Source organism: Marmota marmota, unplaced genomic scaffold, assembly GCF_001458135.2.
Source record: "Marmota marmota marmota unplaced genomic scaffold, marMar, whole genome shotgun sequence".
Lineage (NCBI taxonomy): Eukaryota > Metazoa > Chordata > Mammalia > Rodentia > Sciuridae > Marmota > Marmota marmota.
Window position 1 is genome coordinate 77,399,287 of NW_026000026.1, and position 23,648 is coordinate 77,422,934.

At 43.4% G+C, this 23,648-nt stretch overlaps 1 protein-coding gene across 1 annotated transcript in view; it reads right to left on the reverse strand.

Moving 5' to 3' along the window:
* Positions 1 to 233: 233 nt before the first annotated feature.
* LOC107153732 (serine/threonine-protein phosphatase 2A 55 kDa regulatory subunit B beta isoform) overlaps positions 234 to 23,648 on the reverse strand; it is a 112,404-nt gene continuing 88,989 nt past the window's right edge. The window contains exons 7-9 of the mRNA XM_048811874.1: positions 16,370 to 16,539; positions 3,785 to 3,876; positions 234 to 857 (exon numbers count right to left, since the gene is read on the reverse strand). Of these exons, the coding sequence (XP_048667831.1) occupies positions 578 to 857; positions 3,785 to 3,876; positions 16,370 to 16,539 (542 nt within the window). The 3' untranslated portion in view covers positions 234 to 577. The remainder of the gene's footprint in view (positions 858 to 3,784; positions 3,877 to 16,369; positions 16,540 to 23,648) is intronic.

A 23,648-nucleotide genomic window follows, 5' to 3' on the forward strand; every position in this document is an offset into this window, starting at 1 on the left:
CCTGCCATTCTCATTCTGCATCCTCTTCTCAGCCTTGTGAAATAAATCTCTGGTGCAAAGGAAACTGTTAAAAAAAGAAGCTGATGGACGGGAAGAGGAGATTCTGACCAGTTCTGACTTTTGCACAAAATAAAGAGAGTGTCTCTAAGAGTAAACGGTGTTTTATTTTTTTTTTTCAATCAAATGGAATTGCTTAATTAAAAAAAAAAAACTTCTCTTTTTTTCCTTAAATACTACAGACAACCTCATTTTATCGCAGCAGACACCTAGAAACAAAACACTGGACCCACCAGAGAAAACTGGGCAATAAAAGCATCAGAATTCAAGTCAACTATGGAAGAATTACTGTTAGCTGGCAGCTCTCAACTCTAAATAGAAGTGGCCCCAAGTCTATTGGGTTTGACAAGTTTCTCAGAACTGGGGAGTTGGGAAAGTTGGACTCTTTTTAAAATTCTATTCCAATTGTTTTTAAGCACAGGGAAATTAAAGTCAATGCATCAAATGAAGACCCAAAGAAACATTTAAAAACTTGTTGGACTAGTATTCAGTATGTGAGATTAAGTAATAACTTGTCCACCTAGTTAACCTTGTCCTGGAATATATATAGGTTATTTGTAGCCGCCACTGCTATAATATTTTCTGAAGGATGCCAAGCTGTATGCAAGATCTTTTTGCTAAAGTCCAGACTGTCGACACTGATCTCGTCTTTTCTCCGCTTTCCCCCCACGCACACTTTTCTGGGCTTGAGTATAGCCCGAGGTTTGCTGTTTTCCCTCGAGGCCTCAAGGGTCACATCACGCTTGGTGTTGCGGTCAAACATCCTGAAGAAGTTGTTGTAGGAGCCTGTCATGATGACACTGCAAGATAGAGAGGAAAGGGGGGGGATGACTGGGTGTTACAGTGAAAGTAAGCAAATGATACTGCATCATAACCAGCTTATGGCACTATAGGTTTTATTAAAGATGGGCGGGGGGTGGGGGAAGGACCTTTTTCTTTTTCTTTGGTACCAGGGATTGAACTCGGGGGCACTCGACCACTGAGCCACATCCCCAGTCCTGTTTTGTATTTTATTTAGAGACAGGACCTCACTGAGTTGCTGAGACTGGCTTTGAACTTATGATCCTCCTCCCTTGGCTTCCTGAGCCACTGGAATTACAGGTATGTACCACCATGTCCGGCAAAAAAAAGAAAAATCTTTATTGTGACCATGGACTTCCTTTTGAATTACTAATGGTGATAACCCTTCTTGTTATTTACTTTTGTTCTATAGATTCCTTTTGATTCTTTGGTCTACCTAAATGAGTCTAGTTATTATGATCTGAGCCCTACTTCTCTCCTATCAGGATTAGGAGACTCAAGTGGGGTCGTGTAAGTAGAAACACTTTTGAAAACAACAAATTGTACTTATTTAAAGAACAGCTGCTGTTGGAGTATTCCTCAGACTGTTTGACCTGTAGGGCTTCATTACGTCTACCTGGTAAGAAAAATGCTGAGAGACAGCACCATGATTACAGGGTGGCCTAACCGCTTCTGTGAACCAGATCTTAATTCAACCTTTTTAGAAATATTGCCTATAAAATGTATGTCATCGTGGTCTTATTCAGGAAGAGAGTAAATAAGTTTTAAAAGGATTTGGAATGGACAAATAAGATTTTAGGGGGCTGGCTGGGATTGTGGCTCAGCAGTAGAGTGCTTGCCTACCACGGGTGGGACCCGGGTTTGATCCTCAGCACCAAAAAAAAAAAAAAAATTTTAGAACAGCTGGTCAGGTGGTTTCTACATTTTTTACAAGTGTTTTCCATTCTTGGGGACATCTACAATTGACCAGAAGAGCAGTGAGTCCCTATAGTCTTCCAGTAGCAAGGTGTAGAATATTAAATGGTGACTTTTTAGACAGGGCAACAGGCCAGGAAGAGACTGCAAGTGCTCAAACAGAATTGGCCCAAGTCTACTGGGTTCGACAATTTTCTCACAACTGGGGAGTTGGGAAAGTTGGACTCTTTAAATTCTGCTCCAATTGTTTTTAGCACAGGGAAATTAGAGTCAATACATCAAATGAAGACCCAAAGAAACATTTGAAAACCTGTTGGACTAGCATTCAGTATGTGAGGGGTGGTACCCGAGAGGCTGGTGAGAACTTGCTTCAGGACTGGGAGGAGAGCCCAGCCTCATCTCTTTTTTGCATGATTTGAGCAGTGTCACAGAGGTGAAAGGAAAAGCTAACAAGACTAGCCACAGCAAGGTGGGGGGTACTTTGTCAGCTGTGCAAATTAAAGGTTGGATTTTCTTCTTCTGGTCTAAGAAACTGACGCTATGAATGGTTTCTCTCTGTGCTAGAGTGAACTGCGGAGACCTTGTCACACAGGGTGCTGGGGCTCTACCTCCACCATCTCATTTCAACTTCCATGAGCCCATGAAAGGGAGATGTGGAGAGGTAAGTAATTTGCACAGTCACAGTCCTAGTAGGTGACAGGGTCAGGCCTCAAACTTGCATGTGCACTGGTCTCCAGGGTGTAAGCCCTCAGCCACTTGGGCTCACTGCGTCTTGGGCATTGATGTTCATGTCCCCCATCATGACCTGGCTGGTTTTTAGACAAGTCAGAGAAAGTCTTTGGAAAATGTCTTAATCTTATTTGGACCCAAAACAAAATTTCCTAGTTGTGATGTTACAGAGGAGATGTTATTTTTAGGATTCAAATTCAAAACTTCTTTGGTATTTACCATGTACTAGTTTGTGAGGTTGGGCAGGCTACTCTTTATGTCATCAAGCCTCAGTTTCTGCAGTTGTAAAATGGGGACAATGAAAGCAACCTTGTTGGACTGTGGTTGGGATTAAATGGTGTGTGGGAAAGTGCCCAGTAGTAGGTGCTTAATAAGTGTTGTTGTTGAAGCTAGCCTAAGATAGGGGGAAAATCGTGGAATGATTAGTAGAAGATATTGTTAATATCTTATTATGAATAAATACAGGAAAATAACAGGGCTGGCTTCTCTGCCCTTGGGGGCTTTTGTTCACATGTCACAGTTGCTTTGCTCTCTGGCCTGTATTAACTGGAGTCCTTTGCTACGTGGTGACTCCTTTTCGACCTGCTAAGCAGGGGGTTCATTTTGGGTCAGTGGCAAAGAAAGCTAAAGAACAATCGAGAGAGGTGGCTTGTGCTCTCTAAAGCTTAATGCTCGAGTGTCTTGCCATGAAGGATTCCCGTGCTGCCAAACACTATTACCAGTGCCACCTTCATCAGGGAACTAAGCCAGCCCCCAGTTGCCTGCATCTAGTTCTCATGGAAGCTGGAGACTCATCTGTATTTGTCAAACTAAAAATGAACTATTGGGAGGTAATATGAAGTATTGGTGAAATCAAAGGCCTTAAAACAGTAATAAATCACTTGGAGGGAATGTGATAAATGAGCTTGAGGAGAATCAGCTAATGAACCACCAGGGCCTCCGGTCAGGTCCATACTAGCAGCTTGGAGAGTTTTGGATCTAGAAAGGTCATTTGGTAGTACTTGGAACTATTCAGGCTGGGATTTGCTGTTGAATTCTTTGTGGTCTTTGTTAGGCATGTTGACCCAGCTCTGGGAGTGTCTTGTGTGTCAAAGACAGGACTTTCTTGAATTGTCACCTGAGTCAGTCCCCAAAAGGACCCTGGGTCTCCTTCCTTTGCAGGCCTGATCTCAGGGTCCATCCAGTGACCCACAGAATGCATCCTAGCTGGACTCTGAGGCCCAATTTTGACCCCCATTTGGCTTCACCCCACTTAGGATTAATTTCCAAGAGCCTCTCTTACCTGTCTGACCCATTCCACACACACTCGAATTTATCAAAAATGCAGTCGTTTTCGTAGAGGGAGCACAACTTGCTGCGGAGGTAGTCATGAACCTGAGAGGAGACACCAAAGTCAGCCATCATCGTAAAAGGTGAGTGTCCCTGTGAACACTGCCCCTTCTGACATGAGCCATTTGTCCTCTCTACCTGTGCCTCGAATCAGATGGCCCTGGATCTGATCAGGCTTGGCCCTTCCTGACTGTGGGATGTTAGGGTGGGTTCGTGAGCTCCTCAGGTGGCCAGTGTGGATGAAACAGCTGGTTTGTGTAGAAAGTGGGATAGATCAGGGCCCAGCAAGTCCCATTTTCTAAGCTGCTTTGTTCATGGACATTGGAGGACACCCATCATCCAGGCTTTTGTTCAACAAATTTTTATTGACTCTGTGCTGTGGGCCTGGGATATAGCAGTAAATGAAATACCCTCATGGTGACTGCAGCCCAACGTTGGGGGCAAGACTGTACAACCAAGTAAATACCTAAGATGGTTTAAGTGGGGCTAAAATTATAGCACAAAAGAACATAGAGAAGGGTATTTTTTTCTGTAGGGTGAGTAGTCAAGGCTTAAATTGACAGTATTGGAACAGAAGCTTGTGGGGAAGGGCTTTCTAGAAGCATAGAGAACAGCATATGGAAAGGACCGGAGGCCGAGGTTGGCCTGAAGTCTGAGCGAGGTGAAGAGACATCACAGAATGGATCACTGAGCTTATGTGGTAATACAGAGGTAAGGGTGAAAGGACCTGGCTGTGACAGGTGATGGCTTGGACCAGAGAAAGTATTGGTAGGAAGTGGTTAAATTCAATATGGGGTTAGAAGGAAAGCTGATAGGATTTGGGTTAACTCAGGTGTGGTGAGAGAATCGGGAGTCAAAGATGGCGCCAGGCTCTTCTGAACGAGTGGAAGGATGGAAGCTCCACGTTCATTCCTGAGGGGCATAATCTGGAGCTGTTGGGTAGAGATGAGGGGAAGGATGTAGTGTTCTCCTGAGGTGAAAGCATTAGCACGGTTATCATCTGAGACTGAGCACAGGTGTGACACTGTAGGACTTCTGGAAGGCACAGGGGCACCTGAAGTTGTGGAATGTGAATTTCAGATGAGACTGGTCAGCACAGTTGGGAACTTTCCTCCAGTTACACCCATCAACTTGGATGTTGAGGCAAATAGGCAGATGAATAGGGCTCAGAGGGTGATAACTTGAGCTCATTTTTAGAGTGATTTTCCTGAACATGAGCAGCAAGTCGTAGTAATAACAGGTAGACGCAATATGCTAACTGGTTGTTGAACATGAAGCACAGGGATGAAATATTATTTGTCCAAGATCACACAGGAGAGAAAATGACAGAATGGCAACTGGACCTTGTATTTGGGTTCTGAATTGCACATCTCTGAACTACCCTAGCAATCTGCCTCCTGCTTTCCCTGTCTCATCAACCTAACCTTATGTGGGGGTCTGAGTCCTAGAAGGAGCCACAGTAATGAAGTCAAGAGAAGTCAAGGGTGGAGGGGCAGAATTGGGAGGAGGCAGAAGGATATCAAGGTCATTGTTTAGCTCCAGAGTGATGACTCAATCTTTTTTTCCTTGTCTCTTGACCCCAAGAGTTCTGTGGGACGCTGAGCCTGGAGGCTCCATTGTGTGTTTAGTCTCGGCAAAGGAATGAGGTCAAACTCATCCTGCGTTCCATTAGTTGTTTTGGGTATTTGACAAGCTCTCTGAGTTATTTGGCCAGTGTAAGTAGTTCTAACCCTACCAATTAATTGCTCTCCCTTCACTGTCTCATTCTCAAACAATTCCAGGCTACATCAGGGCAACAGCTTCAGTGCTATGGTGACAAGTGAGTCCATCTGCACCAGGGTTTCTGGCAGTGCTAGATGCTTTGGGGGAATGCAAGGCTTGAGTCCTGTCCTTTTGAGGTATCCCTCCTGCAAATTAACCCACCTCCTTCAGGGGGCAGAGTAGTCAAAGTGTAGAGATAGGGTAGTAGTGTCTTTAAAAGATTTGCCCTCCTTGTAAACCTTTCCAGACCTCTTACCATTTCCTTTGGCTTTTTGTCATAACACCACGGAAGAGTAGTAAGTGTTAAAAAAAAAAATACGTGCTTTGGAAGTGTGGGCCCATTAGTAGGAACCACACTGCTGAGAACTCTATAAAGACTTCCTAACTTCTATCTTTCAAGAATTATTTCAAGGTAAAATCTAATCTGAACCATTATTTTTCTTCCACAGCATATAAAGTCTGGAGAACTCCTGCCTGCCTCCAGTTAGAGCATTTAAAGAACAGCTATGAAGAAGGTATGTTGTTTAAAAAATTCATATTAAGCAAATCAGAGGATCTTTCTCCACCAGAAAAGAAAATAAGATACATGAGAAACATCTAGAGCCTAGCAAGAAAACTAAAAACCCCTACAATCTAATGCTTCTTTCTTCATGTTCCTATTACTGTTTGTTTGGGCTTCCTGAAGGTTGGCTGAAGCTCCCACCCTCCGGGTAAGTTCTTTATTCTTGTGCCTAGTGAGCAGATTGAATACAGGCTCCCACAGTTTTCAGTGAAGTGCCGGCTGCAAGTTGAGTATCCCTTATCCAAAATGCTTGGGGGTGCTGGGGTTGTGGCTCAGTGGTAGAGCACTTGCCTAGCACGTGGGAGGTGCTAGGGTCAATCCTCAGCACCACATTAAAAAATAAGTAAATAAAGGTATTGTGTCCAAGTATAACTAAAATGTATATATGATAGATGCATATCTATAAAATGCTTGTGATCAGAAGTGTTTTAGCGTTTGGAATATTTGCATGTACATAGTAAAGTTTCTTAGGGATAGGACCCAATTAGAATTCATTTACATACACCTAATACACATAGCCTGAAGGTAATTTTGTGCATGACAGTTTGGTACATGAGACCAGATGTGGGGTTTTTCCATTTTTGACATGTTGGTGCATTTTGAATTAGGGATACTTAACTTAGGCTTTAAGGGCCGTGTGGCATGATACTAGCCACAAAACTGTAAACAATTGTGGCTGTTTCAAATATTATTGGCGGGGTTGGATTTGGCTCACAAGCCAGTTTGCCAAACCCTGTCCTATAGGTAAACTTAATCATACTTCAGTTGACAGCTTATTGGTGGAAACATGCTTGAGATCTATTAATGCATGTATAAAAAAGTACACAGCGAGAGCATTACCAGTCTTCCTGCTTAGGGCCAGGTCTTTCCCTGTTTCTCCCAATCTTTCTTCTTTTCCTGGTACTGGGATTGAACTCAGGGACACTCAGACACTGAACCACATCCTCATTTTGTATTTAGAGACAGGGTTGTTCAGCACCTCAATTTTGCTGAGCCTGGCTTTGAACTCATGATCTTCTTGCCTCAGCCTCCTGAGCTGCTGGGATTACAGGTGTGTGCTACCATGCCTGGCTTCCTATCTTTTTCAACACTGTTCTAGAAACTCACTGAAGCAGTTTTTTATTTTTACATCTTTTTTTTAGTGGGTGCAACATAATTGTACACAATAGTGGGATTCATTATGCTATATTCATACATGCATCTAACATAACTTGATCAATCTCCTTCCCCTGACCTGTTTTTTACTGTTCATCTTTGATATAACATGAACTCAGTTAAATCACTTTGAGACATACCATTCTGAGTTAAGATGTTGCAAGCCATGTGCTATGATACCTATTTCTTGGTTTTCTGCAAAGATGTTTCCAAGCTTATCAGCTCAACACGGCTTCAGAACCAGGGACTTTAAATGCTGATTACTTCACATCACAGCCTGCTAACTCTGTTCGAAAACTAGCTTTGTTCTAAAAGCCTTCTCCTAAAATAAAGGTACTAATTGCTCTTGCCACCCTGGGTCCGGAATCTCTTTTCTCAAAAGCTCTCCAGCAGGCTGCCTCACTACAAATACCACCCAAAACCAGGCTCCAGTGCCCTCTCCTTTGTACTGAGGGTTCTAGCACCATATAGTTTGTCTTACGCAGCTATAAGAGGACTCTACTATTGACCCTTCCCCTGGGCTAAAAACAAAAGGCTGTGACAGGGAGGTGATGTAGAGCCTTGAGGTCTGGACTCGGGACAGTAAGATGCAGGTACAGGGGATCTTTTAGAACCACAGGGGTAACAAAATTATCTAGTCCACATAGGTGGTCTTGAATTCTAGCTCCCAAGCTGCCCTCTGGATCTTAGTCCTCATCGTCCTCTCTGAACTTTTCCTTCATTCCTGATTGAAATCTGGCTCTCCCCTGGGGTCATTGCTTCTCTTGAGGACACTCCAGGGTGGCTGGGTATGGGCTCCTTGCTGCTCCCGACACTTGTTCCTGCCTATCTCCAATTCTTGGCTACTTTCAAGTCACCCAGGCTAAACTTCCTGTCATCCATTCTTCTTAAAGTTCTCTAGTCCTCCTCCAAGTAACTCAGGACCTCCATCACTATTCCTGCCATCTATCTTAGTAATTCAGACTCGCTGGTCTTAGTTTAGTCTCATATTCAATGAGTTCTGTCCTCTGCTTCCTTGGTGATAGAACGAATCTTGTCATTCCTTGAGCAAATCTCATGCCACTGCTACTTCCTATCTTTTAGTTCTTTCTCTCTAGTATCAACCTTAGATTTGGCAGTCCATCATTATGATTGTGTTCTCTAATAGGCATGTTTAACAAACTTCCCTTTTTCCACTATATTATAAGGCGAAACCCCATCAGTTACATTTAACAAAATCTGCCCTTTTCTTGCCTGCACCAAGCAGGTGAATGTGGCTGTGAAGAAATACTTATAGGGGTTAGTTTATTTTAATAGACACCTCAAGTGGATCTTTGAGCAAACCTAAACCACTCCCTTTTCTTAGATGAATATTTCAAACTTTTCTCATTTAGCTGGTGACCTTGCTTTTAGATAAGAGAATATCTACATGTTCCCATCACAAAATTTATAAACCTATTGCATCTGGAGTTACATACACTGCTCTCCTTTCTTTCACAGGTGAACTGTCCATCCTCTCATCTGAGGCCAGTTTTGCAATGGACTTCTTCACTTCCATTAAATTCTCTCTCTCTCCTGGCTTATTCCCCTTAGCCTGAAGCATCCTGTAACTTCTATCAGCCTGCACCCCATTCCAGCTAGTGCTCTTGAAAGAGCTGTCTATCCTCTTAAGTTCACACCCTCTCTTCACCCCACTCACTCACCTCACTCTTCCATGAGGGCCACTGGTCATTTTCACTTTATTAAATTGAATGGCCAAGTCCTTCTGTAGTTAGTGTAGCAATAGCAGTTGGCAGTCCACCTTGGGATTGCTTTCACTTGGCTTGCTGGACACTCCTCTCGATTTTCCTCAAGGGCCACTTTTCCCCAACCTCCCTTGCCAAATCATCTTCCTAGTCTCAACCTGGAGGCCCGAGGGCACAGTTCCTGATCTCTAATTATACACATTGCCTGGGAGAACTCTTCCAGCCCTATGGCTTTATGACCCTCTAGGCATTCAGTGTCAGATTTGTCTTAGGACCTATTAATCCAATTAAACATCCAACCAGAGGTGGCAAGAAGACAGCTCAACATTGAGTCTGGATGGATAGATCTGGTCCCATCTCAAACTCTTGATTTTTCTCATCTAATTAAAATGGTAACTCTACTTTTCTGATTGCTCAAGACAAAAACCTTGGAATAATCCTGGATACTTCTTTCCCTCTTACGTCACACATCAAATTTGTCCTCAGATCTTAATGGTGTTGCCTTGGAAATGTCCAGAATCTGGTCATCTTCATTGCTAACAATTTCATCCAAGCTACTATCACCTCTGGCCAGCTTACTGTAGTAACTTTATAACGACTCTTCCTGTCTCCTCATTATTAGGTGCAGGGCAGGCTGGATGAATGTTAGCTGCAGGATAACCCACGTACTCAAACCTCCCTCTATCTGGTCCTTCATCACCTGTTTGCATCAAGTCTGAACACTCGACCCCCGCCCATCTGGTGCAATGAAAACCCACATCTGACCCGTCTGTATGACCCAATCACTGTACGCCAACAAGGCAGCTTGCAGACCCAGAGACCCCATCAGATTCTGGCTATAAAAACTCCCTCCTGCCGGGCCCCTCGCTCTTGCTCTCTTTCTTCTCTTGCTTTCACTCTCCCTCTTACTCTTTCTCCTCTTTTGCACTGCTGCAATAAAGATCTCTTGGTCGCTTTCCTTTCATTGGTGCCAAAACCTGGGAAGAGGGTTAAAACCCACTTTTGGGTCCCTCTTCCTTTGGAAGTGCCACTCACTGGAAGTCCAGAACTACCCTCCCCTTCCTGGAGTCCTAAACCCAATGGTGGTGTCAGGAGGATTTGACTGTTGATGGTCCGGCAAACCTCTTTGCCCACCTGAGGGGAGGAAAGCACCCCACCACAGCCTTTAAGGTCACGGTGACCCTCGGGGACTTCTTTCTCGGGTAGATTTGACTCTTGGGTTCACAATTATTTCCTTTCCCCAGCATAGCCTTTATAGGTCACCCTTAAAGGACTGTGTAACCTCTGGGAACACATAACAGAAAATCACACCCCACCCAGACCTTCACGGTCAGGGTGGTTCTCATAAAGTCCTCTCACCTTTAAGACTCGGCCGCTAGAGCTATGCTTACATCCCCTTCCTCTCTCTCCCCCACCCCTCTTTCTGGCCCTGGGAGTCTCTGGCCTCTCCAGCAGGGGTCCTGAAAAAGGCTTAGCTAAGGTCTCCCACGGCTCTGGCCCCGTCCAGGACAGGAGCCTCGACTGTCAGGATTCGTTGATGACCAGTCTGTGCAACTTGAACCTGCCACTCCTGATTTTTGGCTCTAGCGGGGACACCCCTTTGCCAATAATCGGTTTCCTCCTTCTCCCCTATATTACCTTTGCGCTCCCTTCCCTCATACTACACTTTTGCAACATAGGTAATGCGTCCTCTCTGCCGGTCACTCTCCCTTATAATGCCTCTTAGATAACCTCAAAACCCTCAAAATTGAACAAATATAACACCAAGGATTGGCCCACTTATCCCCTAGATAACCAAAGCAAATGGCCCCCTTTTGGGTCTCTGGATCCCTCCATTCTAAGGGATCTTTACAATCACTGTGATCATTTGAAAAAATGGGTAAACTCCCCTAGGTCCAAGCTTTCTTCTTGCTCCGATCCAATTCTCCCCTCTGCACCTCTTGCACTCCTCTACAAATTTTTCTAGGTTACAAACCAACGCCCCTAGCCACCGATCGCCAACCTTCTCCAGACTCATCCACAACTTTTGACCCTGCTGATGAACCTCCACCCTATCGCCCAGCTCAAATACGTCCTCAGCCTCAATCTTCTGCCCCTCCACCGTCTCCCCCGCCTCCATAACCTGCTTTCTCCCCTTCAATTACTAGACCAAAAACTTAAACCGTTGCCCCCTTGCTGAGGTAGCAGGTACTAGAAGGTATCCCTCCATCCACTCACTCTTCTGACAGTGCCTACACCGGGTCCCACCAGGCCCTCTTACCAGCTAACACAAAGCTCAAACTAGCTGAGGAGAGCCCTATCAGAGATCTGGTGAAAATGGCCTTTAAGGTTTCTTTGTCATCACTAAAAACAGGTTACTAAGAATTGTCTCTTACAGGCTTTTTGGGATATTTGCTCCTGTCCTCCCCTCTGCTCTACTTGTTCTACTGCTCAAGTTTTCCTTGCTAGGGAAAATCCCAAACCCCTTTTCCACTATTCTTTTATATCTCTCCCTCCCTCCCTCATTCTCAGATCCACCAGAGCTGCTCTCAGCCCCGCCTTCCCCCTCCCTACCCAGGCCCACAGAAAAGTCTTAACTGACCTTCTCCAGCAATATTCACCATGGCTGGTTTTAGGACTGTCAGCAAAAGAGTCTCTACAAATAGTTCAATGTAGATAAACTTCCTCTTTTCTTGTTGCCCTGTTTTACTTGGCCCCTGGCTGGAAAAAAAATTAGCACTCCAGGTAAGGGACACCCCCTTACTAGTTTTTCACAAAAGTATGTAAACAAGGCCTCTGGCCTTGAGCAGGGGATTCACAGAGATGGCTACATTTCTAAGATAGAGAAGTTACCAACTGGGCTCCATGGTAACAGCCGGCAGAGAGAGGAAAGAAAGAGAAGAAAAAGCTCTCCTCAGGTGTCTTTGAAGGGTTAATTTGCCCAGAACAACAACAAAAAACTTCTGTGCCCCTCCCCTTATATGCTGGATATAAAATTCTGAAACTACCTGAACTTGAGGTTCAGGGGATTGATTGATTACAGCAGAAGCTGTGCCCTCTGAACCTGGCTGCAAACAAATAAAACTGTTTCCCTATCTTCACTGCCCTGTCTGTCCCTACAACAGTATAATTCTATATACTTAAATACGGTATATGTTTTCATGAAATGGTAAACAAATGTGATTGTATACTGAAAACAACAAAATATCTCTTATTAAAATTTGCCTAAATTCAGAAATTTACAAGGATTGTTTCAAAGTATGAATAAAGAAAGAATTAACAGATGGGAAAGAGAAATTAGAAGGTTCTAAGTATGGATTTAATAGAAGGAAAAGTTGTTTCTGGATAAGGGACTCTATGTGATTAAGTAAATAAGAGGGTTTAAAGAAGGTGTGTAAGTTGGTTATATATGTGAGTTTTGAGCAAGTAATCTTGAAGGAATTAAGGATTATACAACTATGGTTAACAACTGTTATTTTGCAATATTGTAATGTTATTTAAGAGCTAAACTTGATTAATATAAAAACATCAATATAATTGTGGTACTATTACTCTTCTTTATATATTAAATGTGTTCATATTTTCCAGGTATATAAGTAATTAAGATAGAAGCTTTAAAAAAAAAACACATCAAGCTGCTGTTCTCCAAACTAAAGTTGCATGGTAATTTTAGGCTTATAACATTGGAGATTTATTTATATCATTTAATGTTCTATAACTGGACCTGTTATCAATAATATTCTATACACTGGGGTATAATTTAAATGTAATATCATATTGTGTTAGCTAGTATTCATGTGACCTCAAACAACAATATGTAAACTTTATAAAATATTTAAAAACAAAGATCAGCTTCAATACTAGAACACTACCTAAGATTTATTAAGAGCCCCGCCTTACCTGAGATAAGGCTCTGCCTCCCATCTTACTACATATCAGAATGACTCTAAAGTAGGCCAGACTTCAGCTAAAACACAGTACTCTTAAATTAAGACTGGTGAGACTGACTTGTTAGATGTTTAATATCAAGACTTAAAAGGGCCAAGAAAACCAATATTTGGCTCTTGCCCTCTGAGTCAGTCTGAATCCAGGGAACAGGGACTTCTCTACAGAGCTTTGCAACTCTGGGACACATAACCTCCTGATCAGGGACATTAATGAGACCATTGGAGAATAAAAAGCCAATAAGCGCACTTGCTGTGAATAGGAGGGTCATTGGAAAAAGGAGACATCCCTGATGCTTCCAAGGGAAGCCACATGAAGCAAGGCTGGACCCCATCCTAGCGCAAATGGCACTAGCAGAACTAAGAAGCTGCTCTTGAATGACCCCTAACAATAGATAGAAACAAAGTCAATTTTGACCAGCTTGATCTTTAACATCTACCACACCCTGTTAAACCAAAACAGTCATTCCTGGAGGTAATGAAGGACAAGAACAGCGAGAAAGAGGAGACAGCAATTAGGTCAACAGTCTCCATGGGGAATGTTTAGTCAAGTATGACCCCTATTAGTCCTGTATCTGTTAAATTGAGTACAGAAATTCCTGCAAGATCAGATTCACCAACCAGTCAGTCAATCAACTACTTCAAGACTACCAGTTCCTGATGCCCAAGATGGAGACCTATGACTCATGACCAACTCCTCCAGAGACTCTGCCCCCATCTAAAACCCTCTCTAACCCCTTTTCCAGTTTTTACAACCTCTCTTTCATTTCCTAGGAATGAGAACTACTCTCCAGAAGGTCCGCTCTGCTCGTTCTGACTGCTCTACTGTATCCCCACAAGAGAGCATCAAACCTAAACTCCCCATGCATCAGATGAGGAGCCACCAGCCAGGCGAAGATTGATTGGATAGATACCTTCCCTACATCCAGGGAAACTGCTGACACTGTCACCTCCATCCTCAATGAGCAGATCATTCCTAGGTTCAGACTTCCCACCTCTACTTCTCAGGTTGTTCAACTAGTCTCCAAAGGTTTAACATCACTTGGAGGCTCCACATCCCCCATTGACCCCAATCATCGGGTAAGGTTGAGAGGCCTAATGGCATTCTCAAGGATCATCTCACTAAACTTGCTATTGAACTCAGGCTGTCCTAGCCCAATCTCCTGCCATTGTCCCTCACCTGAATTCAGGCAGCCCCAAGAGCCCCCTCAGGCCTTAGCTCCTTTGAGCAACTCTATGGGTGCCCTTTCTTAACCAACCAAAGCTTTCCAATCACTCCTCCTCCCCTTGTGTCCTACCTCACACTTCTACACAAATTCCTAAGAGAACATGCAGACAGGTGCCTTCCTACACCATCCATTGCCTCAATCCCGGCACAACAAGGAACTGAATCGGACCCTCTTCAACTGGGTGATGCAGTCTAACTTTAGGAACTGCATTCTCAATCACTAGAACCTCACTGGACGGGACCCCATACAGTCATACTTACTACCCCACTGGTGACCAAGCTTTTAAACACTCTCCCTGGTACCACGTCTCCCGCCTTAAAAAGTCATCTGTTCCAAATTGTCAGTCCTGGACTTCCACCATGCCCACCAAACTCAAAATTTCTTGCCAACCCTTTTCTTGTACTAATCATTATTCTTATCTCAAACCACAGATGGCGCTTCTACATCCAAGCAATATGGCACCACCCACTCTCAGTTTATGGGTCAAGGCGCTTGCCCTTCCACTGGCTGTAATTGGGCTGTCATCCTTAACATTACTGGATTCTACCAAGCCACCTCCGATCCTTCCTAGAGTCCCTACGACAGGACCAATGGCTGATACCAAAGATCTCCTCCACTCAGAAATGGTTTGATGCCATTGACAACCTATGGCTTCAAGGAAACTTTATGGACTTTGCCCCTTCTGAGATAACTGTCTATAGCCCCTGGATGTTATTTCTGGCTGCCCTGGACATTCCTCCACTTTCCCTGGTAGGTCCCATACCGCCCCCACATCACTTAGAAAAACAAAAAGGGAGGAATGTTAGCTGCAGGATAACCCATCCACTCAAACACCCCAGTCTGGTCCTTTATCACCTGTTTCCCTCAAGGCTGAACACTTGACCCCCACCCATCTGGTGCAACAGAAACCCACATCTGACCCCTGCCCCTGAAGGCAGAAGATGACACTACTGTCTGATCCAATCAGATTTTGGCTATAAAAACTCCCTCTTGCCCTCCCTCTCTCTTTTGAATTGCTGCAATAAAGAGATCTTGGTCACTCTCCTTTCACTCATGTGTCCCCCCCTTATAGTTTCTCCTCCCTTCCACAACCAAAATGTTCTTTTGAACATATTGAGCAGTGATGAATTTTTTTCTGCAATTAGATAGTGGTGAGGGTTCTACAGTTCTGTGAATGTATTAAAACTCATGGAATCATACACTTAGGAAGGGTGAACGTTGTGATATGTGAATTATGTGTCAAGGAAAAAACTGAGTCAAATGTCTGTCTAGCATCTACCTATTCTTTTTTAAAAAATCAAATCCAAGACATCTTAAAATAAGATCAGTTGATCTCTGCTTTCACTGTAGCCTTACCTGGAATTGGCTTCTTTAGATCTTCTCTGCCTCAAAGTCTGGTCTTTTTCAGCAAAACCCTTCATCAGTATTTCCACACCATCTACCAGGGCTTAAGCTAAAACCAAAACCCTCTACATAGTGTTCTTGATTCCTCTTCCCTCCCTATTCAAGAAGTAGGATGGCAGGGTGAGAAGTATGCCTATCTACTGTCACCATTATATCTTGTCCTTTAGTCTACACTGTGATAAATATAGTATTCTTTCTTGGGTAAAAACCTTTATGGCTCTCCATTGTACCCATCCCAAAGACAAAACAAGGCAACCTACATTATCAGAGACTACCTGGGGGAGCCCTAACCTCCTCCTTCAGGCTCATTTTTCTGATAGTGTGTTCACCTTTCAAGGTGAACAGGCTTTTGTCCATGAGGTCATGACAGTCAAGACTTAGGGTAGGGTCACTTTTTCACCTTTCTTACCTGGCTAGCGCCCCCCACCACTCCTGCCACCATTATGTGCTCCTAGGGACCCAGCACCATCCTTTGCATAAGTGCACACTCATTTCCTTGTTCACCACCCAGCTTTACCAGATGGTTACCCATGAGAGCAAGGTCAGGCTGGTTTTGATCACTTTATCTCTACATCCATTCTGTGTTAAGTTTTCAGTCTATATGGATTAATTCTAGCCTGTGTGCACTCTTATTTAAATCCTGTGGCTCCTACAGCCTGTAGCATTTTACCAAAACATGTCACTATGTACTGCCTTTTATTCTTCCACATTGCAAACCTTTCCAAAGGCTGACTTCAGAGGGACTGCTCTAAGGATCTATGCATGGGTGATGTTCTGTACCTGGTAAGTCTCGATGGGGCGGTTTTCCATGTTGAGATCCCAGACTTTCACAGTCAGATAGTCCCTGGTCATGATATACCTCCCACTGTGGCTGAACTTGACGTCCGAAATTGAAGAGATAATTTCAGAGAAAAACGATCTGTTGCTTGGATCCTCTGGCTCTTCAAAAACTGCAAAAACAAAGCAAACACAATGAATTCAGCATCCTTATCACTGAACTCTAAAGCATCTGGCCAACCAGAAAGTTACCAGTTAAGAGTCTAGGACTGCTGTCTGCAGAGCACAAGTAAGTTGCTAACAGAGAGCTGGAAGCTCCTTGGCTGCAGAAAAAGCTGTGGCTGGTTTGTTTTCTCTTGGAAGGATTGGCATGGGACCCGTCTCCTGCACAGACCTGGCACTGACTGTTCTCAAGCTCCAGTATCTGACTCTTTCCCATTTGGTCTCTGGGGGTCACTGCACATACCCAAACCTGGAATCATCTTAGATGCTTAAACATTTGTTAACAGCTTTACTGAGATGAAATTCATATACCATAAAATAAATGCATTTAAAATATACAGTGAGGTTTTTTTTGTTGTTGTCGATTTGAGATGGGGTCTTGCTATGTTGTCCAGGTAGGACTCAAAGATCCTCCTAAGAGGCTGGGATTACAGGTGTGCACCACCATGCCTGGCTAATCCAGGGGGTGTTAGAATCATTATATATTAATGTAAACATCACCACAGTCTGAATTTAGAAAGTCTTCATCACCCCTGATGCTCCCCAATTATCCTCCATCTCCATTACCAGTTACTCCACATTTCCCATTCATTCAGCCCTTAAGCAAACATGAACTTACTTTCTAGTTATTACTCTGAAAATTCCACATAAATAGGGTCACAGAATATGTGGTCATTTGTGCCTGGCTTTTTTCACTCCTTGTAATATTTTCATGTCATAGCATATATCTGTACTTTATTCTTTTTTTTTTTTTTTTTTAGTATTGTTTTGGTTGTAGTTGGACACAATACCTTTATTCCATTCATTTAGTTTCATGTGGTGCTGAGGATCAAACCCAGTGCCCTGCGTGTGCTAGGCGAGCAGGCAAGCACTCTACTGCTGAGCCATAATCCCAGCCCCTGTACTTCATTCTTTATATGGCTGGGTTGTATTCCATTGCTTGGTTCTACCATATTTTATTTATTCATTCATCAGTTGATAAACATTTGGATTGTTTTCACTTTTTAGCTGTTCTGAATAATGATGTATGCAGAATACTTGTGGACATATTTTTATTTGGACATATTTTAATATCGGGGCTTTGCTGCCTGATTGCCTTGGGCCAAGGTCAGATCGCCATTTACTTGTGTGACCTTGGGCCAGGTCCTTTTCTGAGTATACTTCTATGTAAACTGTGGCTACGCTATCTTCTGTGTGATTTCCAGGATCTTGCTTTTCTTACTAGCTTCAGGTGCTTTCTACTTACAGGAAAGGAGTGTGGCTCTATCATGGTGTGGAAGCCTCTCCCAAACTGTACCTGTCCTTTTTTTTTTTTTTTTAACAACTTGGATTGAGACTGGCTGTACAGAATGTATCTTGACATTTCTATGCATTGCCTGATTATTTCATTGATCCAAGTTCTACTTGATTTATACACCTAGTCTACTACATAGATTTCACTCTAAATGATGTTTTCTCTGAAGCCCTATCATACTTGATTTGGTCATCTATTTAGTATTTGCTCCTGTTCTTTCTTACGATAAAATTATCATGTTTCACATTATTTAACAACTCATGAATTTGTTTTTATTTCTTTACGAGGATGTGAGTCTTGGGCAGGATTTTGATTTCATTTATCTTTATACCCAGAGTCTTACAAACAATGTTCAATGAACATTTGTTGCTTGATTGGAACCAAACCAAATAAATTAATGAAATCTCTGTCTTCTGGGTACTTAGCATGTATTAGATTTATACATATAAATTTGCTGGTATTCAATTACTTTTGACCTGCAAAATGGCCCTTACATATGGTTCAACCTAATAAGGGTTTATAACACAATTGTATGCTGAACTGAACACTGGTCAGCGGGTGGCTGGGTTAACTTGGCCTCCAAGGCTTCCTCTTTCCTGCCTGCTCAGTGCACTTTCATAGTCATCAATTCCTTGAAGAAAGTCCAAGTGTATATAAGTTCCCTTCCAAGCCTTGCTATTAATTTTCACTTTAAGAGAAGAAAGCAACAAACCTGATAATCAGAATTGAACTTGAGAATTAAAAACAAAGCACAACACCACTGAAATAGAAACGCAGGTCTTATTAGATTCTCCAACCAAGTGTCTCCATCAGTGCCCTTATCTCTTAGGCTTTAGTCAAAGATAAGTGAAGGCCCCTGGCTTCTGCTGATATCTCATTCTCAACTATAGGGATAAAAGAATTTTTATCTTAGTTTCAACTCACAGCAATCTCATTAGTAAGTGGGCACTTAATAATCCAAGTAAAACATTAGGAAACGTGAGGCTTGGCAAACGGTGCTCAAGAGTCGGTCAGTTCCAGCTCTTGCCATTTACTGGCTGTGGACATTTACCCTCTTAGCTTCAGTTTTTCCAGCTGCAAAATGGGAGACTGATGTTGGCACACAGCAGGCCCTCAATAAATAAATGCCCGTCACTACTTTCATCGTGAATGTATACTGCTAGTGTTGGCCAATCAGATTCCATTCTTCAAGACTCCTGAGAATTTGGCACTGAGAAGTACAGAGAGAGTCTGAGGGCTATTCAAACGATGGAAATAATGCTTACCAAGAGATCCTTATAGTGTTTTTGTTTTTAGTTCAAATTTGCTTTTCAAATTGACAGAATTTTATAAATATATGAAAAATACATGTGTATAAAATTGATATGGGGGCTGGGGTTGTGGCTCAGTGGTAGAGTGCTTGCCTAGCATGTGTAAGGCACTGGGTTTGATTATCAGCACCACATATAAATAAGTAAATAAAATAAAGGATCCATCAACTAAAAAAAAGTTTAAAAAACTGATAGGTAGAAAATTGAAAAGAGATAGGATATATCTAAGAATCTGTTTTCCAAATACCTGGAACATCAGGAAGGGTCAGTGTAGCAACATTGTGATGCCTGTAAATGATACCTCACTAGATGGTGGTGAAATGGAAGGAGACAACTTTGGCCAATCAACCAATATCTGTGGTATGCCTGCTTGAAGTTTGGCAGTGGGCAGGAATCGGGTAACATCCCTGCATAGTACTCTGCAGTTCATGATATATGTACACATACTCGAATCTTTTTTTTTTTAATTTTTGTTTTAGTTGTCCATGGACCTTTATTTATATATGGTGCTGAGAATTGAACCCAGTGCCTCACACATCCTAGGCAAGTGCTCTACCACTGAGCCACAACCCTAGCCCCATACTCAAGTTTTAATGTCAACTCCATGCATTCATTCAGCAACAGCACTTCAATGTTAGTAATTAGTGTAAATGGGAAGCATATAGTATTCAAGGCCCCATGATTTACATGTTTCATCTCAAATCTTGCAACAACCTCTGAAATGAGAACAATGAAGGCATAGAGGTTTTGTGTCCTGTCCAGGGACACTCAGCTAGATTGAGGTAGAGCTGGGTTTTGAACTCAGGTCTGACTGACTTCAGTCTTTATTCTTAATCATGATGCCATTGGGCCCATACCAGGTATAAGACCATGCTGAGGGATCATTTACCAGTTTAAGGTGTTGCCTACACAATACAATACATCAAGAACGTACAAATAAAAGATTCGCGGGGTGAATGCATGCCAGGCTATATATAAAATACTAAGGACACAGTAATGAACCAGACACATCAAGTCCTACCCTTAGGGAGCTCACAAACATTAGAAATCACCCAAATTTAGCTACAGTTGGAAATAAGTGAAATTTGTGTTTCCAGAGGGGAATAAAGGTGCTGGGGAGCCGTCTAGTGGGTGTAAATAGAACATTTGTGTGTGTTCCATGAAATTTACTTCTCATGCCCACTCCAGTGTCTGAGATTCTGGAAATCTGTCGAACATGTGGTGCAATGACATCTCGTGGCTCAGTGATAGAACCTGAGACAAATCAGTGGGCACTGCTGAAGACCCCCGGCATTAGAGATCCTGCTGCCCTATGGCATTTCCAACTGGCTTCCAGAAGATGAAGACACGTAAGAAGAAAGGAATTGTGGGGGAGACAGGACAAACTTTTACTTTCTTTGTAAAAGGAAATGGTCTTGATGAGAACCTGATAGCTCAGACCTAGTCAATGCCAATATGTCAGGTTGTCCAACAGGGGGGACAGATCTGAGATGTTAATGACAGTAACAAGGACTGCTGCTACTATTTCTTGCCAATAAGTTTTTGCCTCTGCCCACCTGCCTATCACATTGCGTCCACAACTACGCCTTGGTTGATACACCTTTCTACTCAAATAGTCAAACTGGAATCCCTTGGGTCCTACATGCACTTTGGGCATCCCCACTTTTATGCCACTACTTGGCTGCACCTTTGCCCATCCTGGGATACTCAAAAGAACATCAGATTGGGTCAGGGATGCTGATTCAGGATAGGCACAAATCAGCTGGCTCTTAATACCTACCATTCATTGTGGCCAATGGTATCAGTTTGTTCAACACTAGTAGGTATTATTTCTCTCTTTTTTTTTTTTTGAATTGGTCTAATCAGCCAACTCAGCTGGTCGGTACAGAGCCAGGATTTGAACTCCTTCTGCTTCTGTTACAGTTAAAGCCTCGTCCCAGGGTTTCATAAACTGACTTCCAGACCACTCACGTATAATCGAATCAAGCATTATTGAAGCACACTAGAGGCGACTGACCAGAACATAAAGCTGTTCCCCTGATCAGCCCCAAACAATTGCAAGGGCGCTCCTTATAAGCCTGAAAACTGCAAAAGGGATGTTCGGGGTCTAGCCAATGCTAGCAAGCTAGGTTACAGGTTTGTTCAATACTGGTAGGTATTATTTCTCTCTTTTTACAGAAGCGGGAGAGTGCAGTCAAGTGGCGGGAAGCCTAACCAATCACAGTTAGCCCAGTCACCCAGTTACAGAAACAGAGCCCTGTTACCCTAGTTACAGAAATAATGTCCCAATAGGTAGTTCTGTGTTCTTAAAGGTTTCTATAGCAAAAGGAAAAGAACATCTTGCCCCAGTCATGACCCTTCTACTTGGCATAGTTGTTTTACAGAATGAAGTCACAAAACAAAATGGAGTCACATTTGCTTTTACTATCACACTTCCAGCTTATATTCTTATCCTCTGTCCTACTGTCTCCCATTTGAGTCACTTTAGGCCACTGTCAACTCTCTGGTCTGTTTCCTTTTCTGTAAGATGAAGGAGTCAGGGTTGCCTGCCAGGTCCCTCCAGGCTCTTAGGTATCAAAAATCTACGAAATTCCAGTGCTCTTCCCTTTCCCTTATCCCAAGCCCCATTAGTCTAGGGTAGGTTTTCCAAAGTGACTTCAGCAGAGTGCTCAACCCATGACTTGCCAGCTGTTCAGATTCCAAGGCCAAATGTTCCTGGGAAACCCCTATCAAGTTCTGGGGTAGACATAACAGTTGGCCTGTTATTGGGGGCAGCGTAGGATTTTAAGCAACACACCTGGCCAGCCTATCCCACCGCGTCTGTCCAGTTTTGGCAACCAAACATGTCTGCAGATATTGCCAAATGTCCCCCGGAGGGTATGACTGCTCCTAGTTGGGAACCACTGATTTGATCCTATTTCAAAACCTTACTTGTTCATCTCCCCGTGTGGCCAATCACTTGCACAGAGTTCCTCAAAAATCTACTTTGGGGTTTTCCTTTGAAATCCCACAGGCTGTCTTCTGTGCCTGCTGCAGGTAGTATTTGGTGTTCTAACACGTATTGATGTAAACACACCTCCATGGAGCGCTAAGTATCTTATGTGAGCCCACGAAAAGGCTCAGATGACTGGAACAATTAATAAGGTCCCAGAATCTGGAGAAAATCTTAAATTCACAAATAAGACAGAAGAGCTAAGAAGAAAAGGGGCAACTTGAGAGAAACCTAAAGCTAAAACTACATTCATTCCAGAGGGGACAACAGCAGAAAGGAAGCATATGGTGGGCTGACTCAGGATCAGGGGACAGGGGAGATACACTAGTAACCACAGGTACCAGGTCCTTCTCTGGACCTCACACTTGCCACACTGCCCAGGGACTGGGTGGGGCCAGGCGGGGACCAAGTCCTTACTGCTGATTCTGATGTCTTCCTCATCCTGGTTCCACTTACTGTGATGGGAAGGGTGCAGCGGTCCCCAGCTCAGTAGGCCTGGGTCGAACTCCCAGCCCCTTTGCTGATAAGCTATGAAGCCTTAACAAGCAGCCTGACTCCTCCCTAATTCCATTTTCCTGATCTGTAAAATGGAGATGATAATAGTACCTGCTTTCCAGGGTGGACGTGAGGACAGAGGAGAGCTTTCATTTTGCAGCACTGAGCAAATTGTGAGTCCCCCAAACAATAGGGATGCTGCAGCTCGGCACAAGCACACTGCTGGAGGCAGGCCTGGCCAGCAAACAGTCCAAAGGCCTGCAGGGTTTTTCCAGATGGGTCAGATAAGAGCTCCCAGTCATGGTATTGATCTCTAGGTCTTCGGTCTGGGCCTTCTCTAATACAGATGTGATAGGTTGTCACTTGCCTATCACTTGAGCAACACCCTCCTGGGCATACGTGGCTCTCATTTCCATGCTACTACCACCCTGATTTTGGCGACTTGGGCATTGAGAAGTGGAAAAAAAAAAAAAAAAAGAGGCCATGGGGATGTGCAGGTCTGTTCATGAGAAAACAGGAGCAGACTCAGAATCGTGCACAGGGTTGTAAAGTGCTCACTTCTGCTGACGTCTCTTCTACGGAGCAGCACAGCTGGCCTGCGTTTCCTTTTGGAGAGATGGCTGACAATTTCCCCATAATGGGGACAGAACTGGCAATTTTCCTGCACTGTGAGGCAGATGGCAATTTTCCTTCAGAGATATGCAGGCAACAGTTTTGCCCCTGGAGAGAAAAGGCTCTCCGATTGAGATGCAGCCAGTAATTTTGACTATACAGAAGACACAGCCAATAATTTCGCCCAATGAGAGAAACGGCCAACAATTTTCCCACGGAGGGTAAGAAGTCCCTGGACTGACAAAGCTTTGGCCTTTGTCCAGCTGAGGCCAGGGAGAGGAGTTTCGGATTTAATTAGTGGCTACTGTACTACCATGGGCCTGCTGACAGAGTCTCCAGACATGGACCAGAGACTAG